Genomic DNA, 16,519 nt, shown 5'->3' with positions numbered 1-16,519 from the left:
CTACACAATGCAGTACACTCCTAAATCATATGTAAATCTTTACCTTGGTGCCACTGTATATTTGCTGGAGTATAGCTACGGACTGTAACAGAGTTTGTTAACACCCAAATAAAAACACTGATTAGAAAGGAAACTCTAACTCAGAGAGAAGCTTTTGAATGACTTCACAGAAGAAGTTCCATTAAACACGTTTTGGATTATTTCTCCCTAAACCTTGTGGATTTTTCCATAATAAAGTAAGTTGAGATAAATTTTAATGGCTTTTTAGTGTGCCTCATTTATCAGAAATGAAAAAATATCTTCCATCTGTACTGCCATTGGTTGCCCTATCATCACTTAAATAGGTTAATCTAACATTGGCATTCCTTTTTAAAAAATCAGCTGCAGAAAGATAACAAAACAAATTCTAGAAACATTACGCTAAGCAGCAGAAATCTGTTCAGTACTATTTGTACTACAGTGTACTTCAAATTCATTCCTATTTATAAATTGAGAGGATTGTGCATAACAGAAAAATCTAATTGGGGATAAAGTAGAGATGTATGTTCACCATTTCATTGTTGGTTTTTCTTTAAAAAACAAATCAAAACCAACTCAAAATAAGGACCTAGGATGGAACACTTTCATTAACCCTGTTCATCTATTCACTACTCTTCAGCAAATGCTGAAACCTCAAACATCACTGCTTTATTAAATCTTTACATATACCAATAATTATCTAAGACAACTGGAATAAAGGTCATCTTCTTTACTTTACTTCCCTAAAAAGTCCATTAGGTATCAAAAGCATTGCAATTATAAAGTCCAGATATATGTTTGCATAAAAAGACCATCTATTATCCGAGCAGGAGGACTCCCATTTTATTTCAGGAAACTTCCACAGGGTTTTTAGTTTCTACCTCCATCACCAGAACAAAGTATGGCCATTAAATGTTAAGTAAGTCTTTGGGTTTGTTTTTTTTTTCCGGTAACACACATGAACTTCCTGTGCATGCTTGCAAGCACTACTAGCATATTCAGTTGACTTGTTTGAAATCATTAACCACTATTGTTTTCATTGTAGCAATATGAATATGACTAGCACAAAAAATGGAATAGAAAGAAACTGAAAGGCTATAGGGAGGGTCAGAGTAGAGAGTTCACATAAATAAAAGTTTGTTGGGGAGGTTGGTTGGTGAGGGGGGTGTTGTTTGGGGAGTGGGGTTTAGAAGAAAATCACTTGCCAATTTCCCTTACATTGATCCTTTCCGCATACAATGAGAAATAAGCATCCTACTTAAGAAGGTTTATTAAAACAAAAAACAACTAAAAAAGTTTTCTGAAAAAGAATTTTACAAAACCTGTTTAAAGATGCCTGCTCTGTGGACCCTTCCAAAATATTGGCCAGATTTTCAAAGCTGTTTATCATTTCTCTCAAGTGCTTTTAAGTAACATCTATTAAAATTAAAAGTCTCATGTTCTGGCATAAATTTAGAAAACAGAACATTATGTTCACATACTCAACTGCTATCAAGGTACCTAGGGAAGGAGTCAGCCACCCACCTTCTACTGCTTTTGAAACTCATAGCCTCAATGAATTATGCATCACACTCAAGAAGGATGCACAGATTAATAAACAATACAGGTTTCATAAACAGAGGTCTGTCCTCACAAACAATACTTCTGAAAATAAAACTGGCAAGACTTAGTTCATATAGCAAGCATCTTCTAGGTGATACTGTAACTGCTATGATGCATAACTCTTAAATTCATAAACATGTACAATACCTGGAGAAGACTTTCTATGGCATGAAAGCCACGAATTAAATTCAAAGCCCCACATAACAGACTAAGCACAAATGACACAATCCCTGGCAGAGTCACAGGTTCCAGACGCTGATGAGGAGCTGCAAAGTGAAAGATAGAAAAAAGATATCAAAGGTCAAAGCAATGTCTTTAGAAATTTAGTAAAATAGTAATCTAATTTTTCAGTGGCTTCTAGCTCAAGAAGAGATCACTGAAGCAAACCGCAAAATGTCACTTTTTTTTCTAAAAATAAGAAGAAACATTTTAAGTATTTCAACACAAGGTTAATAAAACATATACTTTCCTTCAATTCACATCTATAATTGTCTTATGCTATTTAGTCTTTAACTTAATACATTCAGTTTATTCAGTATGGTATGAAAGCTGCTCAAACATGCCAGGAAATCAATGGCAAATGATGTACTTCCTAGAGAAAGTTGTCTACAATTAGTAGCCAGCTACTAAGTCACCTACTTAAGAGCTCCTCTCACAACCTCCGCTACTGAGACTGACTTAACTTGTTTGCTGAACAGAATGCCATGAGGCAAAGGTATTACAGATCCCTACCTTAAAAAAACAGCCAGTGAGTGCTACCAAAGACACCAATAAAAAGACAGTTCTGAAAGTAAGCTAGTATCCGTACTACAACCTTATACAGACCTTCCAGATAGTGCTTAGAAGTCTCCTACAAAACACATTAAAATTAAAACACACTTTCTTTCCACGCACACCCACTCTTTCAGGCTTATCTGGAGTCACAAGTACATAACAGTTGTGTATGTTCCTCATTACTGTCCCTTTCCATAATTAATAAGAGAAAACAAATATGACAAAACAATGCAAAACTGTTAAAGAGTCTAGGCAACACTGGGAAAACAACAGGACTACTGAGCCATACTTAAAATCATTCTGTTCAAGTCAACGAAGTGTAAAGATGTGAACAATGAGGTTAATGAACCGTAACTTTAATAGAGAGAGGGGTGTCAATCCTGGTTGTTTGCATTGCACAGATCCAGGAAAAAAGGCTTTCCAAACAGTTTATGAAGTTACAGAACCTAAAGAAAAAATGACAAAAGGTATTTCACATTGATAAGCAGACAGGGCTCTCTAATTATGAGTGTGTGATAACTTATAACACAAAATTAGTTCAGTTAACTCATTCATGCTGAACTTAACAGTGCAATCAGTTGGGTTTTTTTAAACAAAAGTATAACCCATGTTTAACTTTCAGAGCTTATTGCTCTTCTAACTGTAGTGCATATTAGAGGAATACTACCAGCACTCACTCAGTTAAGGTTAGATATGCTATTTGCATACCAAGCAACTCTTTTTCAGTGACTCGTAACTGGTTGTGTTCATAGAATCAAAGAATCGTTTAGGTTGGAAAGACCTTCAAGATCATCAAGTCCAACCGTTAACCTAGCACTGCCAAGTCCGCCACTAAACCATGTCCCTCAGCACCACATCTACACATCTTTTAAATACCTCCAGGGATGGTAACTCAACCACTTCCCTGGGCAGCCTGTTCCAGTGCTTGGCAACCCTTTCGGTGAAGAAATTTCTCCTCATATCCAATCTAGACCTCCCCTGGCACAACCTGAGGCCATTTCCTCTTGTCCTATCGCTTGTTACTTGGGAGAAGAGACTAAAACCCACCTCGCTACAACCTCCTTTCAGGTAGCTGTAGAGAGCAGTAACATCCCCCCTGAGCCTCCTTTTCTCCAGACTAAACAACCCCAGTTCCTTCAGCTGCTCCTCATAAGACTTGCGCTCCAGATCCTTCACGAGCTTCTTTGCTTGTCTTTGGACATGCTCCAGCACCTCAACATCCTTCTTGTAGTGAGGGGCCCAAAACTGAACACAGGATTCAAGGTGCAGCCTCACCAGTGCCGAGTACAGGGGCACAATCACTTCCCTCCTCCTGCTGGCCAACCTATTTCTCATACAGGCCAGGATGCTGTCGGCCTTCTTGGCCACCTGGGCCCACTGCTGGCTCATGTTCAGCCGGCTGTCAACCAGCACCCCCAGATCCTTTTCCCCTGGGCAGCTCTCCAGCCACTCCTCCCCAAGCCTGTAGCGTTGCATGGGGTTGTTGTGACTCCAGTGCAGGACCAAATACTTAGCCTTTTTGAACCTCATACAGTTGGCCTCGGCCCATCGATCCATCCTGTTCAGGTCCCTCTGTAGAGCCTTCCTGCCCTCCACCAGATCAACACTCCTGCCCAACTTGTTTTGGTTTATTTTTTTTAAACCATCTCATCTAGAGCATGGTAAAAAGCTGAAGGTGTTATGTGACATTTTAGCCAAAAGTAGCTGCATTTCATTAACTGGTAGATAAAATTATTTCACTGCTCTCCATGCACAGCCCTCCAGACAATCTGATTTTCCACATATATCAGAGTAACTTTAAAACATCGTGTGATAAACCAGTATTTAAAACACCTCCTTGAGAATCATGGAGGCAAAAAGTAAAGAGTCTTGTCAGCTAAATCAAAACAGTCTATGAAGGATCATAAAATAGTAACTTTTCTCTCTTATTAAATATGAAACAAATAAAAAAAATGTAAAGGACATTGCATACTGCTGGTGATGTCATTAAGCTCTCCAGGTCTTAATAAATTTCAGTGTTACAATCAAAACATCAAGAGTCAGTTAAATACAAAAAAAATAAAGGCAAAACCAGAAGAATAAAGGAGGAGTGGCAGAGAAGGCAGGGTAAAGGACAGCTGACCTTGAGTCAGTACATCCATAAATCTTAGAAATATGATAACTGCCATATCAAAAACTCTCTGACACAAGCCAAGGATCAAATAAGCACAAATTCTAAATGAAAATGTTGAAATTTAAATAAAAACGTATGAACTTTACATGATGTGAGAAACTGCACTACTCATAAGGACATTTATTTAAAATTAAATGTAAAAAAAAAATTTGAGTATGCAATCAGGCAAAAAGTAACTTAACTGTTACATCATTGGAAAAAAGCTCAGAAAAGAATAAATTTAATCCTAACCTAGAACATCACACATCAGCATGGTGTCACCCTATTTCTAATGCCTGCCAACACCTACCTTCACCTCTGAAGCAAAATTCTATCTGTAATCTGCACACTTTTACGCTTCACACATTAATAATTACCCCGATTCCTCACTACACAGCACAACTGGCTAAAGGAAAAGGGCTGCTATTTTCAATTACTTTAACAATATAAGAGGCCTAGACACTAGACCTTGCATGCACATCCAATGACAAGTATAAGCAAGTAACAGACAGTGCTTCATCAGCATAGCCAAAACTAACGCATCAAATTCTGCTATTCTGTGTAATAAAACAATGTTTGTGTCTACCTAACTTCCTACCTCTGCATGCTATCCAACCTGATTTAACATACTTAATTAACTTATAGCACGTCATATTTTAACAGGGCAGCATACTCAGCAAATTACACTAGGCAAACCATATCTTTTTGTGAGAGTTTGTCCTTAGAGCAAAGGAGAAACTCTGAAGTCTAGCCAGCTGAGTGGGTAGCAATGATGCAGAGAAAGTTCTTTTCAAGGGTGGAGAGAAGTGATGAATGTAAAGAATTACAGAACTTTTAGCAGACTTGCTAAAAAAGACACTGTTATTCAATAGCATCTAAAATTTGGAGAGCCGGAGAAGGAGCAAAGTGCAAACCTCTCGTAATGGACAGCCTTCTGATAGTGAGTTTCTACAGCAATTCAAGCAAGGAATGGATAACTGAACAGAGAGATCTATGGAATTCAGAGGAAGAAGAAAGTAACTGAAAGAGGGGAGAAAAACAGAAGAAAGTCATCATGGAAAGGAAAGAAGACAACAGAACTGCTTTTATAAGACAAGTTCTGAAGAGGTACGTAAAAAAATTGGAAGATCATCTGCCAATTATTGTTTAATTGTACTTTATAGTAAAAAGGGAAGTGGTCCTTATGCGTTTTAATTTAGGACCATATGATCTTCCAACACTTCTACTCAGAAAAGTGATAAAAACCTCATCTCCCACTACATGGACAACTTTAAAAATACAGCGAATTTTTACACAAGCAGAATTGTCTTTTTTTTTTTTTTTCCCCCCCTTTTTCCAATTGCAGGTAGTATGAACCTAGATGATTTTCAGTTAACCAGTTGTCACTTGTGCTACTATAATCTTTTCCACAAACCAGGATTCCACTGGAACATGAAAAAAGTAACAATAATGTAAGCATCAAAAGTAGCCAAAAAATTTTATCACAGCATGCCACACCTTTAAAAAGAGCACACACATATAAGCAGTAGATAATTAAAGGTATGTACAGCACCGCTTATAAGATTCCAGTCTTCTAAACAGTTTAAACATCTTCATACATTTCCTTTATGAATTTTCCAGAATCTATCTCCAATACTGTTAAATTGCAAATACAGAGATTGTAAGCTATTTCTACACTGTCTCATAGCACCTGGCATTCTCAGGATCAGGGCCCCAGCAGTATAAATAGAGCACCCTAGCAATTTTGTTCATTTTTTATCTTCAGTAGAAAGTAGTTTTCAATCTTCTAGAGGAATCCTTACAAGTAAAAGTAGTTTAGGATAATACACTGGCAAAGAGACCTTATTAATATACATATAAACTGCACAAAATTAACTTGATCTCTTATATTACAGAACTTTAGGAAGTGTTTAGATTTACGACTGCCATTTTCACCCTAACACTGTAAAGTGAATGGCATCGGTGTACATCTGCCCAGGATAACTAGCCTTACAGACAGAGGTACTTTTGGAAAAAAGGGGGAAGATACAAAAATCAACACTTCCTTTCATTCTATTTAAGATTTTGCCTCACTAAACTTGAAGACTGAAATCAGGTTATATCAGTTTCACATGTGGAGTCCACATCTTAGTGCAAGGATCTGGTGAGGTTTAAGTTTTCCATCCTGCTGGGAAACATCTAAAGGTGGACCTTAAGCTGATTCAGAGCATTCACTTAATAGCACAAACCTTTAACATAGTTCAACCACACAATTCCATGTTTACATCCTACACAAAGCAAATTAAATTTAAAAAAAATTAATGACTGCTTAAATGAATGTGGCAAGTACATACAAAATTGCTATTATTAACATCATACACAAGGCATTTATTTTAGAGAGTACATCTTTTGGCCAGCACAGCTCTTTGGATTTTCACCATCACAGATGCTTCCTAGAGTGATGCTTCGCCCTCCAGCTGCTCTAACTCCTGACACTATGGTCTTAGCTTATGTCATCACTGGGTTTTACTGGGCAGAAATAATAATTTTGATAAGTCTTAAAAGGTCAGAAAGAGGAAGATCATCTTGTTAATGCTTATTTTCACGTAGATTTTTTTTTTCTTCAAAAAGCAGTCCATTGAGTAGATCCACTTCTCTCTCCTAGTACCTTGGGAAAATATGCACTTTGAGCAGAGAACAAAACAAACATCTAAGCTAAAATACATGTAAGGTCATGGCAGCTTTATGCTTTAAGAACATCACTGTGAAAATGTTTTTTTAAAAAGAAAAACATATTAAAGGCTAATTCTACTACCCTGCATCTGTCTCATTTAAGGATGCAAAAACAAAAGTCTGAAACTTACCTGCAGATATCTTACCAGTACCCTTATATTCTGCCATGGATAAATGTGCAAACCCATTAGCTGAATCAAGTTCTGACACAGAAATTTGATAAGGTGGTCTCAGTTTGATTTCTGTCTGCATGTCAGCAAGATTCATCTTTGTTGACAAAGAACGTGTGTTGTTATACCTCTGTTTGGTCCTCTGAATGAAATTATCTGTGTAGAATTTAAAATAAAAAGGTATATTCTTATGGACTTTTGTTGATTAAATAATCCAAGACCATGCAGCTTTATGTACTACATACTTCACAAATTGAAATATATTGATTGAAATACTTGTATTTATCGTGGAATTTTTAATACTATTTCTGTTTTGTGAGTAATATATCATGGGCTATTTAATTCTGCAGTAAAAAAAAAAATAAGCTCTAGAAATCTCATTACTTAAAACTGTGAATGACTTTTCACTGCACGAGACTGAATGCATTGCTAATACAATGGATTTACTGCACCTATTCTAACTTTTCTGTTAGTTTAGTAAATATCCTTATGAAAAAATTACCTCCTCCATTCAAGTATAAGCTCACTTGAGTATGAAACGTGCTTGTAAAATATTAAAGCGGAGAAAATTAATACAGTTTTTATAGCTGTATAATACTGTAAAGTCTTACATTCTAACTTAACAGCTAGTAGAACGAGGAAGGCACTGGGAAAAAAAAAAAAGAGTGTTCATAGAAATCTTCACAAGGAAGACAACAATGTTATATAGAAATTGTTAAAAATTCCCCAACTGAATTACAGGCAGGAATTAACCAACTGGAATATGTTCCCCTGTATTTCTAAAACTGCAGTTCTGTTTGCATTAATGCATTTTATAAGAATATTTGAAATAACTGCCTAACATATAGTATTAAAGCGACAGATATTAATGGAATCTGTAACAGCTGTTATCTGGTATATATGACATTAGCTGTATTTGGAGCTTTCATGACAGAAAATTCAATGCTTCACTATATCCTAAGACAAATAAAAATCTCTCCCTTTCATGCACGGAACAAAAATTAGAGCACGGCTAAGAGCAAACATGGAATTGCAATCTCCTACTTGAGAAATTTATGAAGCTCAATGCCTTAAAGTATTTCAACAAGTATGAAGTCAAACAACTCCTAGTATTATCAAGCAGGAGAAGATCAACTCCAGATTTGGTCACACAAGACTTAAACCAAAACCTACTGGAATGAACAGCAAGATTACAAACAAGTTTGGATAAAACTCTAGTAGCCTAATTTAATGCCCACAAAAGTTTCTTTACTGACTCCAATGGGAGTTAAATTAGACTGTAAATCCACCTGAAATACAGCTATAAACTGCCTTGGACATTTTTGTTTTGTGTGCACCATGTTGTACATCTGTTTAAATATTCATTTGTCTTAGTGTGAGAACCAAGAAAAAGAAGGCAGATCCTTACCAAACTCTATAAAACAGTATGGTCTGACAGCAGTATTTGTCTTCATCATATTGTAGGTAGTGATGAACTCTTTCTGAAGCTCATCCAGGAAGCAGAAAGCCAGGACACTGGGATAATTTTCAGTGCACAACATCATATAACTTACTCCCAGAGAACTGATAAAGCTATAATTGAGACAACAAATTAAAAATTTCAAATTTAAATACAGATAATTCGCAGCTTCACTAGTTTGATCTCATAATCAGAAAAGCAAAAACTGCTCTGTGATAGCCAAGGAATTAATGCTTACTGAAAAGTCCAACACAATTTTTTTCTAGGCAATGATTTACTTTAGCACCGCATTGTACCATCATAGGAGAAGCTGCGTTATACATACATGTGTATGGATATATACATGTGTGTATACATATGTACACATTGTCACATACATGGAACAGAAAATAACATAAAGCTTTTGAGATACAGAAACACAGCAGATTTGTCCCATAATAGCTTTTCATTCATCTCAAATGCAGAATATGTGATCTGGCATATCCCAAACATGCAAAAACCTATCTTCAGATTTAGGGGGGAGGGTAGTAGGTTCTTTCTAAAAATATGTGAGGAAATAAAACTGTTCCGTAGAATAAGGGATTTATCATTCTCCATGGATGACTAGAGATGGCAAATATGAAATTAGAAAGGGACGATTTTCAATACGCATATCCCTATTGCATTTACACAATTCAGTAAATCGAGTTCACATTTTCATGACACATTCAAATGTCTTCAAAATCTTGATGGCTAACTTAAACTATTAAAAGTAATAAATGGCAAAAGTAATAAAAAAACATCCTGACTAAGCCTTATGTCTCATTCTTAAAAGTTTCTTTTAGGCAGATCAGTTTACAAGCCAACTACACCCAAGGTTTTAAAAAAAACATTGACTGGAAAAATTTAGTCCATGCTGGGCCTAGTCCTGAGGAATGCTGGAAACTCACAGATACCAATGGGAGATGGAGAAGGTTTAGCACTTTCTAGGATCATTCAGGTGGTATACTTTCCACAAGGTAACTTTTACATGTTTGCTAGGGGTTAGGATGCAATCACTCACCTCATCTTAAATAGCATAAGTAAATTACAATCAAAATTTAGCTCAGCTGAACTGCAGCTGAATTACCAACTACACACACATGCATCTAGTTACCGGTACTAACGAAAAAGGTCATGTATAAAGCAAAATTCTAAGTAAACAATAGATTCAAATAACTATTTCTTAATAATCCAAGTTTCATACTGCGAACAGAGGAAAAAAGACCATCTTCTGAATTATCAGTGTTGATATGCAGGTATGCTATCAAATCGACTAGCTCCAAAAATTTAGGAATTGTTATTAAAAAAGAACAAGTCAAAACACAAAAGGGTGAATAGAAAAACTTTCATTGTTGTGAAAGTGCTGGACAGAGCAGTAGGATAGGTAGGCACCACTGAACCACTCAAGACTTTACTACACACTGCCTCTACACTAGAAAAATCATTCCCACCCCCTCACTCCTTGTGTGCCATATGAAATAATTATTGACTTATGCTTGGTTTTTATGGCATGTTTTCTCTGAAGGCAACAGAAATCCTGAAGATACAATAAAAGGGCCCAATTCCATAACACCCTAACCACAGGTTTTCAGAAATACTGGGTTACGAAAGTATTTGGGTACTTTATTAAATTTGTGTAAACTAAAATGAATAGTAGTTAAACTAGCACAACAAAGAACAAGGCTGGCCATTTTCATATAAGAAACAACCTTGAAATTTAAAAAAACATTTCTAGTAGATCAAGGACTTTGATATTTATAAAAATACTGTCTATTTCAAACTAGAACTTCCACCAAAGTTTGAGCAGGTTTCAAATCTTTCTACAATTTCTCAATTTTAAATTTCTAATACATAAATACTGCTAAGAATTAATCTTAGTTTGATTAATCATTTCTAATATAAACTGTTAACTTTTCAACTTGCGGACACAACTCAGGATGTCACCAATATATAAAAAAGAAGTCTTACTTTATATTATACTGCCCGGTTTTCAGAGTACATCTATCAGGAAGCTGAGAAAGTTTCTTTGAGAGCATTTTAAAATATTTTCTACATTCCTGCATTCCCGTGCTCTGGTCATAGTCAGTAGATGCAGACAGTGGGAGTCCATCCCTCACACGGACCACAGAGGCAGATAAAATCATAGACATTGCCAACAGAGTTAATGACAATCTACAACAAAACACAAATCAGGATGAATCAGAATTAAGGTAAAAGCAAAACTAACTGAGTCAACTGTGATTAATCAACCTTCCCAAGCTGTATACTGGGCTCAGGCTTAAAATGGGGCACAGGAGGGATTTTCAACTGTAACAGATTAGAGTCTAGCTGAATAGGACCTATTAGTCTACATGAACCACAAAGCAGCAGCACATCTAATGTCACATTTTCAAATATTTTTATCTGAACTGACATAAATCCTCACCTAGAGATATGTAGACAATATATAGAGAGGATTCTCACCCTTAGAAAATCTTCACCTGTGGAGATTGAAACACTATTACTTAGCCTCAGTACTACTACAGCAATTCCACCCTTCAAGCTGTGAGTCTTCCTGTTTAATGAGACAATTATAGTCTAAACAAACAAGAACAACAGCTGGAGAGGAAAAACATGTACTGCAAAGATATGCCAGATGGAAAAGTGATCCAGGTCTTGATGAAGCAATAATATTAACGTGCTTTCATGAAACTGTGTCACTGAGTACATGCTTAAGTACCCTGACAAGCAGAGACTTATACAACTTACATACTATCAATAGGAAATCAAGGAATCAGGACAGCAATGAATGTAATCCATCTCTCCCAACTCACAACAGAATTTCTTAAACCTGAAATGTCTCTTTTCTTATCTAGGCCTCCATTTTCTTTACATCTGCAAAATGTGTCTCTCAGTATTACACCAATACTGAGCAGGTTGAAATGGTGCTTGCAAAGCCTATGTGCTTTTACAGTATTTAATTTTCAAAGCATAGAAATTACAGCTTTGTGGAATATAGTTACTTGAAAAAGAAAAAGTTGTATATTTAAACATTTCTTTATAAAATGGAGAAAATTTATAGCAGGCATTTAACAGTATAAATACATAGACTGCAGACAGTCTTTCAAGACTGAAGACACATTTTTAAAACCTTCTTCGAACCTTACGTTAAATCAAAACATCCAAAAGTTTAGGAAGACAAGAAGGATTACTTATCTGCTAAGTATCAGTACACAAGTTTGTCCTTTTACAAGTGGGAGAACTGCTAGAATTTATATGAAGCCAAAAGCAAATACTTCCTCAATTCTTAACACTGCTCAGCAGACTCCTACCATATACTACACCTATCACTTAAAAGATCATGGAAAAAATAGATTTTTGCCTCCCTCAGATGATGCTACTCAAGTTCCACAGTGTCACAAACTGCAAAACAAAACAGATTTCTGAATACAGCTGAAATATGCTTTGGTGTGCAATATTGACAAGTTTACAGCACCTTCCAAACTATGATATTAAGGATGCTTTACAAGCCTTAGCAACTGAAGGACTGTATTCTGAAAAGTTAGGAATTCAAATTTTCCCTAAATAGCACTGCCTCTTCATAAAAGAGGAAATAGCTATTTTTCCCTGAACACTCACCTCCCCTATTTTCCCCAAAGGTTATATATACATCAGGATGCTTACTGAATAATAATCAACATTCAGGCTTTTCAAGTGTATTTATTCCTCAGACAGAAAGAGCCTTATAATAATGAAAACATTGAAAATGTGTTGTAATTTTCAATTTAAGAAATTCAGCTTCATCAGCAGTCAAACTTCAATCTGCTTTGAGAGTCATCATCTTAGCTAAACAAATTCCAAATTAATACCCTTCTAATTTTACTGATATCATGTATCAGACTTTCACCAAAGTCATAACAGCAGTGGAAGCCACTGTCGCCTGTAGTCTGCTCAATACCTCTGGGCTTTTATTAGGTACACTTGTTATTTCAGCACTTCACTACAGAATTCCCTATTGTACAAAGTGCTTTGATCAGCTGGACACAAAATCAGAAAACAAAACAACTTTAGGACTTGCTCTAGATTAGCTTGCTGGAGAGAAGTATTCTAGAAATTACACCTGCAGTTCTAGCAACTTTTACCTATCTCTATTTGAGTTCATGCATATACACCCAGCAGGACAATTCACATGGAATGCACATAGCTTCTTAACTATGCACCCGTTTTCTTAACTATGCTGCTAAGCGTATAACTGTGGCAGCAGCTCCAGAGCATGACAAAATTGCAGAGGAGCTTTAAATTGTAATGGGTCTCTGACAAGAACCACCTCTACCACTTGGAACTCAAATCTTGAAATGGACTTCCGGGAGCTATATCAAGATAAACATAAGAACAACGATGTGATAGCAAAGTTTAAAATTCCCCTCATTAACTTACTTCCACAAAATGTAATTTCAGGGATCTGCATTTCTTCTGATGAAGCAAATAACTTCATTAGCACCTAATGTGAAGAAAGGAACATAGCTCCATGGACTGTTTTAGGAAAAGGTAGTGAATAGGACAGCACTGCAGCAGAAACTCAGAATCCTGTAGCCAGCTCTCAGAAGGAAAAATACTGTTGTGTTCACTTTTTAAATTATCTTGATCATTAAAGTTCATGTTGAGCCATCTGATGAGATAAAAACAAACAGAAAAAGTTAATAAATGTATTTATGGCTAACAATATTCTTCAGCTCCTTTTGTCAGGGCACGCTTATTAGAAAGGCCTGAACACACCCCAGGGAGATTACTCAGAGGTACTCAAGTAAAGAAAAAAGTAGAGTAATAGAAATATCAAAATGTTTCTATGTTATTTAAGTGAAATTGAGGAAGTCCCATCACTTCATCCATTTAAAATGGGAAAATATGTATCCATCTGTACAGAACGTGAATAACTCAGAGTAATGCAACCTTTGCCTGTGAACCCTATCGTTCACCTCATACACTAAATTTAATCAATCTATAATCTCCTCTGATCAAAAACCTGAACACTTCAGGAACATAATACAACACAACCACCGCTGTATTTCCAAAGCATTAAGATTTTCAATATTCAACCAAACAATAGTTGCTTTACTCCTACAACTAAGGACAAAGAATCTACATGTCACTAACAGCAGCATGTATGCACAGACAACAGAGAAAGCAAAGTATAAAGACCCACTTAGGGGTATTCTTTCAATGTTTATGTCTATTCTATATGTAAATAAATATTTGTATAAATCTAGAACAAAAACGGTTACTTTCTTCAAGACTCATATTTAGAGAAATTAGTCTCTCTAACAGAAGATAAGCCTCCATTAAAACCTGTCAATTCTCTTCATGCACTACGAAACCACAGAAGGTAAAAATTGCGTTTAGATGCACAGTCTTAACATCACCAATCAGCCAGGTCCTGTTACCATCATCTTAAAAACCCACCCAATGACAATAGGTACTTTTTCCTCATCTTCCTAACAGTGAAATCGGAACGTGATCTAAAAAATGAAACTAATATAAAAAAATCACTTCGGTTGCAAGATCGCACATATGTACAGAGATATGTAATACATATACTGTAACAAAACATTCAACCTTACCTGAAAATGTATCCATACAGGAAAAAAAGTTTACTAAATCTTCAAAGCGAAAGAGCTATTTTACTCAGCTCCCAAAACAGTAGGGCTCTATGGAAGAAGCCAAGTGGTAGATTTGATATAGACTTATATAGGTAGAGATTGAAGAAAGAACATTAAAGATACAATAATGTTTTCAGAACTATCTTTACATGTCTTTTTTAAACATCTCTTCAAAACTGCACAAAGTAACTTGCCATACCATCACAAATTTCATAGGTTTTCCTCTAAAAATTCTACATCCGTCAAACACATGAAGATGCCAAAAGAATGCACTTCCACTACAAATGGTCTATAAATCCATTACAGGTAGGCAGACATGAACAGCGATTGGGTTCGCTATCTCATTCTGTAACAGAACTGAGGAATATCAAATCCAACCAGCAGACGTTAGGCTCACAGGTACCATAGATGGTTCTTCACAAAACATGCAGTTAGCCAGCGGAACTGATTGTCAGAGGATGGTGTCGATGCTAAAACACTATGTGAATTCACCAGGCAGCTAGAAGAGCTCACAGAAAACTACAAAGGTTATTAAAACTAAAACACTACCCTTTGTTCAGGGAGACTCTGACTCCCAAACGATCACCAGCAGGGAAAGTACATCACAGAAGCATGACTCCATGCTTGCGCTGTTTCACTGTGTGCATCTACTTCTGGCCCATCTTTACTGACTTCCCCTCACACCGACACTTCACAGCCCCCCCCACCAATAAGGGCTGGGAGAACTCCTGGAAAAGAGGAACATGGAGAAAGCTGGCCACAGAGGGAGAGAAGTCAACTGAAATGGGCACTCCCCTGTCACTCCAACCCTCCCAATTTATTATACACATGTCAACCTCCATTGCTTTCACAAATAAAAATTATCACATGTGGCTTTAGTTTCATTTCCTCCCATGAGTGGGAAAACATGGATAATGGAAACCAGAGCCAGTTTTACTGTACTTTTTAAAGACATTATTCAAGGCAGCATCTAGAAGAGTCCTAGAAAGTGGCATACGTTCCAGTATTTTGTAACGAATTGGTCTTCCAATTTGTGATCTGACAGTAGCTGTTTTATACCTATCTGACATCTTCTCGTAACTTTTTTTACAAGTGTTTGAAAGTGATCTGTGACTATGGTTTGCTCCAGATACTTCTCTAGCTTCAGAAAAATTGAAAGAGATTCTAAGTGGATCTAGTGTAATGGCAAGCCTACCCTCCTGCACCTGCTGGCCTTCAGCACCAACTTAACTAAGGCATTTTTTGCCAGGATGGCTGCCTCTTGTGATAACCTTCCATAAAATATAAAATTGGGAAGTGGATGCAAGATGCACCCCTGCTGATGCAGAATGAAGATACAGTTACTGTGCTTACTTCAAGTGCACATAATAGTGTTGGACAATTTATGGTCCCCACTTTTCAGGGTTGTGACATCTGCATTATGCAGGCAGGAGTCTTAATTTTTCCACTCTGCAGCATACTTCAGAAATTTGTATTACAAACTAAAGCACTGCAGAAGGACACAACAAATAAAGCCATTTTGTCATCATCAGGTATGATCAGACACAGAAATAATCCGAACCAGTAGCCCATTTAATCCTTCCCATAAAGCTGAAGAAAAACGGACCTTGGGAACAGAATCAACATTCTGAAAAACTAATGGAATGGAACAAGCTGCATGCCAAAGTTTAGGAACTTGACCCTTTCATCTACCACCTACTTATATGGCAGCTTCAACACAATCATTTACACTATTTGCAGGAAGAGGTAATACGGTTACTGACTTAAACAGGTTCACACCACTTTAGATTGCAAAACTTCATGGAAAAACGTTGATGCCTACACAGAGGAGCAGGAGAATAACAGTCCCCTGCTACAGCTGGCTTCAGCTACAAAGCGACATTTACAAGGAGGCCTGAGCTGCCATCGCCGGCCTCCCGCACCTGACCTGCCCACTGCACCCCGCACTCGCTGCCGGCAGCAAGCCCCGAGTGCC

The 16,519-nt window shown here is 36.7% G+C and overlaps 1 protein-coding gene across 2 annotated transcripts in view; it reads right to left on the bottom strand.

Annotated features, from left to right (window-relative positions):
• The window catches only part of SEC22A (SEC22 vesicle trafficking protein homolog A (S. cerevisiae)), an 18,433-nt gene extending 4,873 nt beyond the window's left edge, over positions 1 to 13,560 (bottom strand). Inside the window, exons 1-5 of one of the 2 annotated variants that reach the window (XM_010292781.1) lie at positions 13,325 to 13,560; positions 10,877 to 11,080; positions 8,837 to 9,000; positions 7,390 to 7,584; positions 1,768 to 1,886 (exon numbers count right to left, since the gene is read on the bottom strand). In XM_010292781.1, the coding sequence (XP_010291083.1) occupies positions 1,768 to 1,886; positions 7,390 to 7,584; positions 8,837 to 9,000; positions 10,877 to 11,058 (660 nt within the window). In that variant the 5' untranslated portion in view covers positions 11,059 to 11,080; positions 13,325 to 13,560. Of the gene's footprint in view, positions 1 to 1,767; positions 1,887 to 7,389; positions 7,585 to 8,836; positions 9,001 to 10,876; positions 11,081 to 13,029; positions 13,050 to 13,324 lie in introns of those variants that run through there. The other variant, XM_010292780.1, reaches the window with a different exon arrangement.
• Between the last annotated feature and the right edge of the window lie 2,959 nt (positions 13,561 to 16,519).

The sequence above is a fragment of the Phaethon lepturus genome, unplaced genomic scaffold (genome assembly GCF_000687285.1).
Source record: "Phaethon lepturus isolate BGI_N335 unplaced genomic scaffold, ASM68728v1 scaffold34998, whole genome shotgun sequence".
NCBI classification, from domain to species: Eukaryota; Metazoa; Chordata; class Aves; order Phaethontiformes; family Phaethontidae; genus Phaethon; species Phaethon lepturus.
Note: the sequence above shows the minus strand (reverse complement) of the source record. Positions and strands in the feature narration are given on the sequence as shown.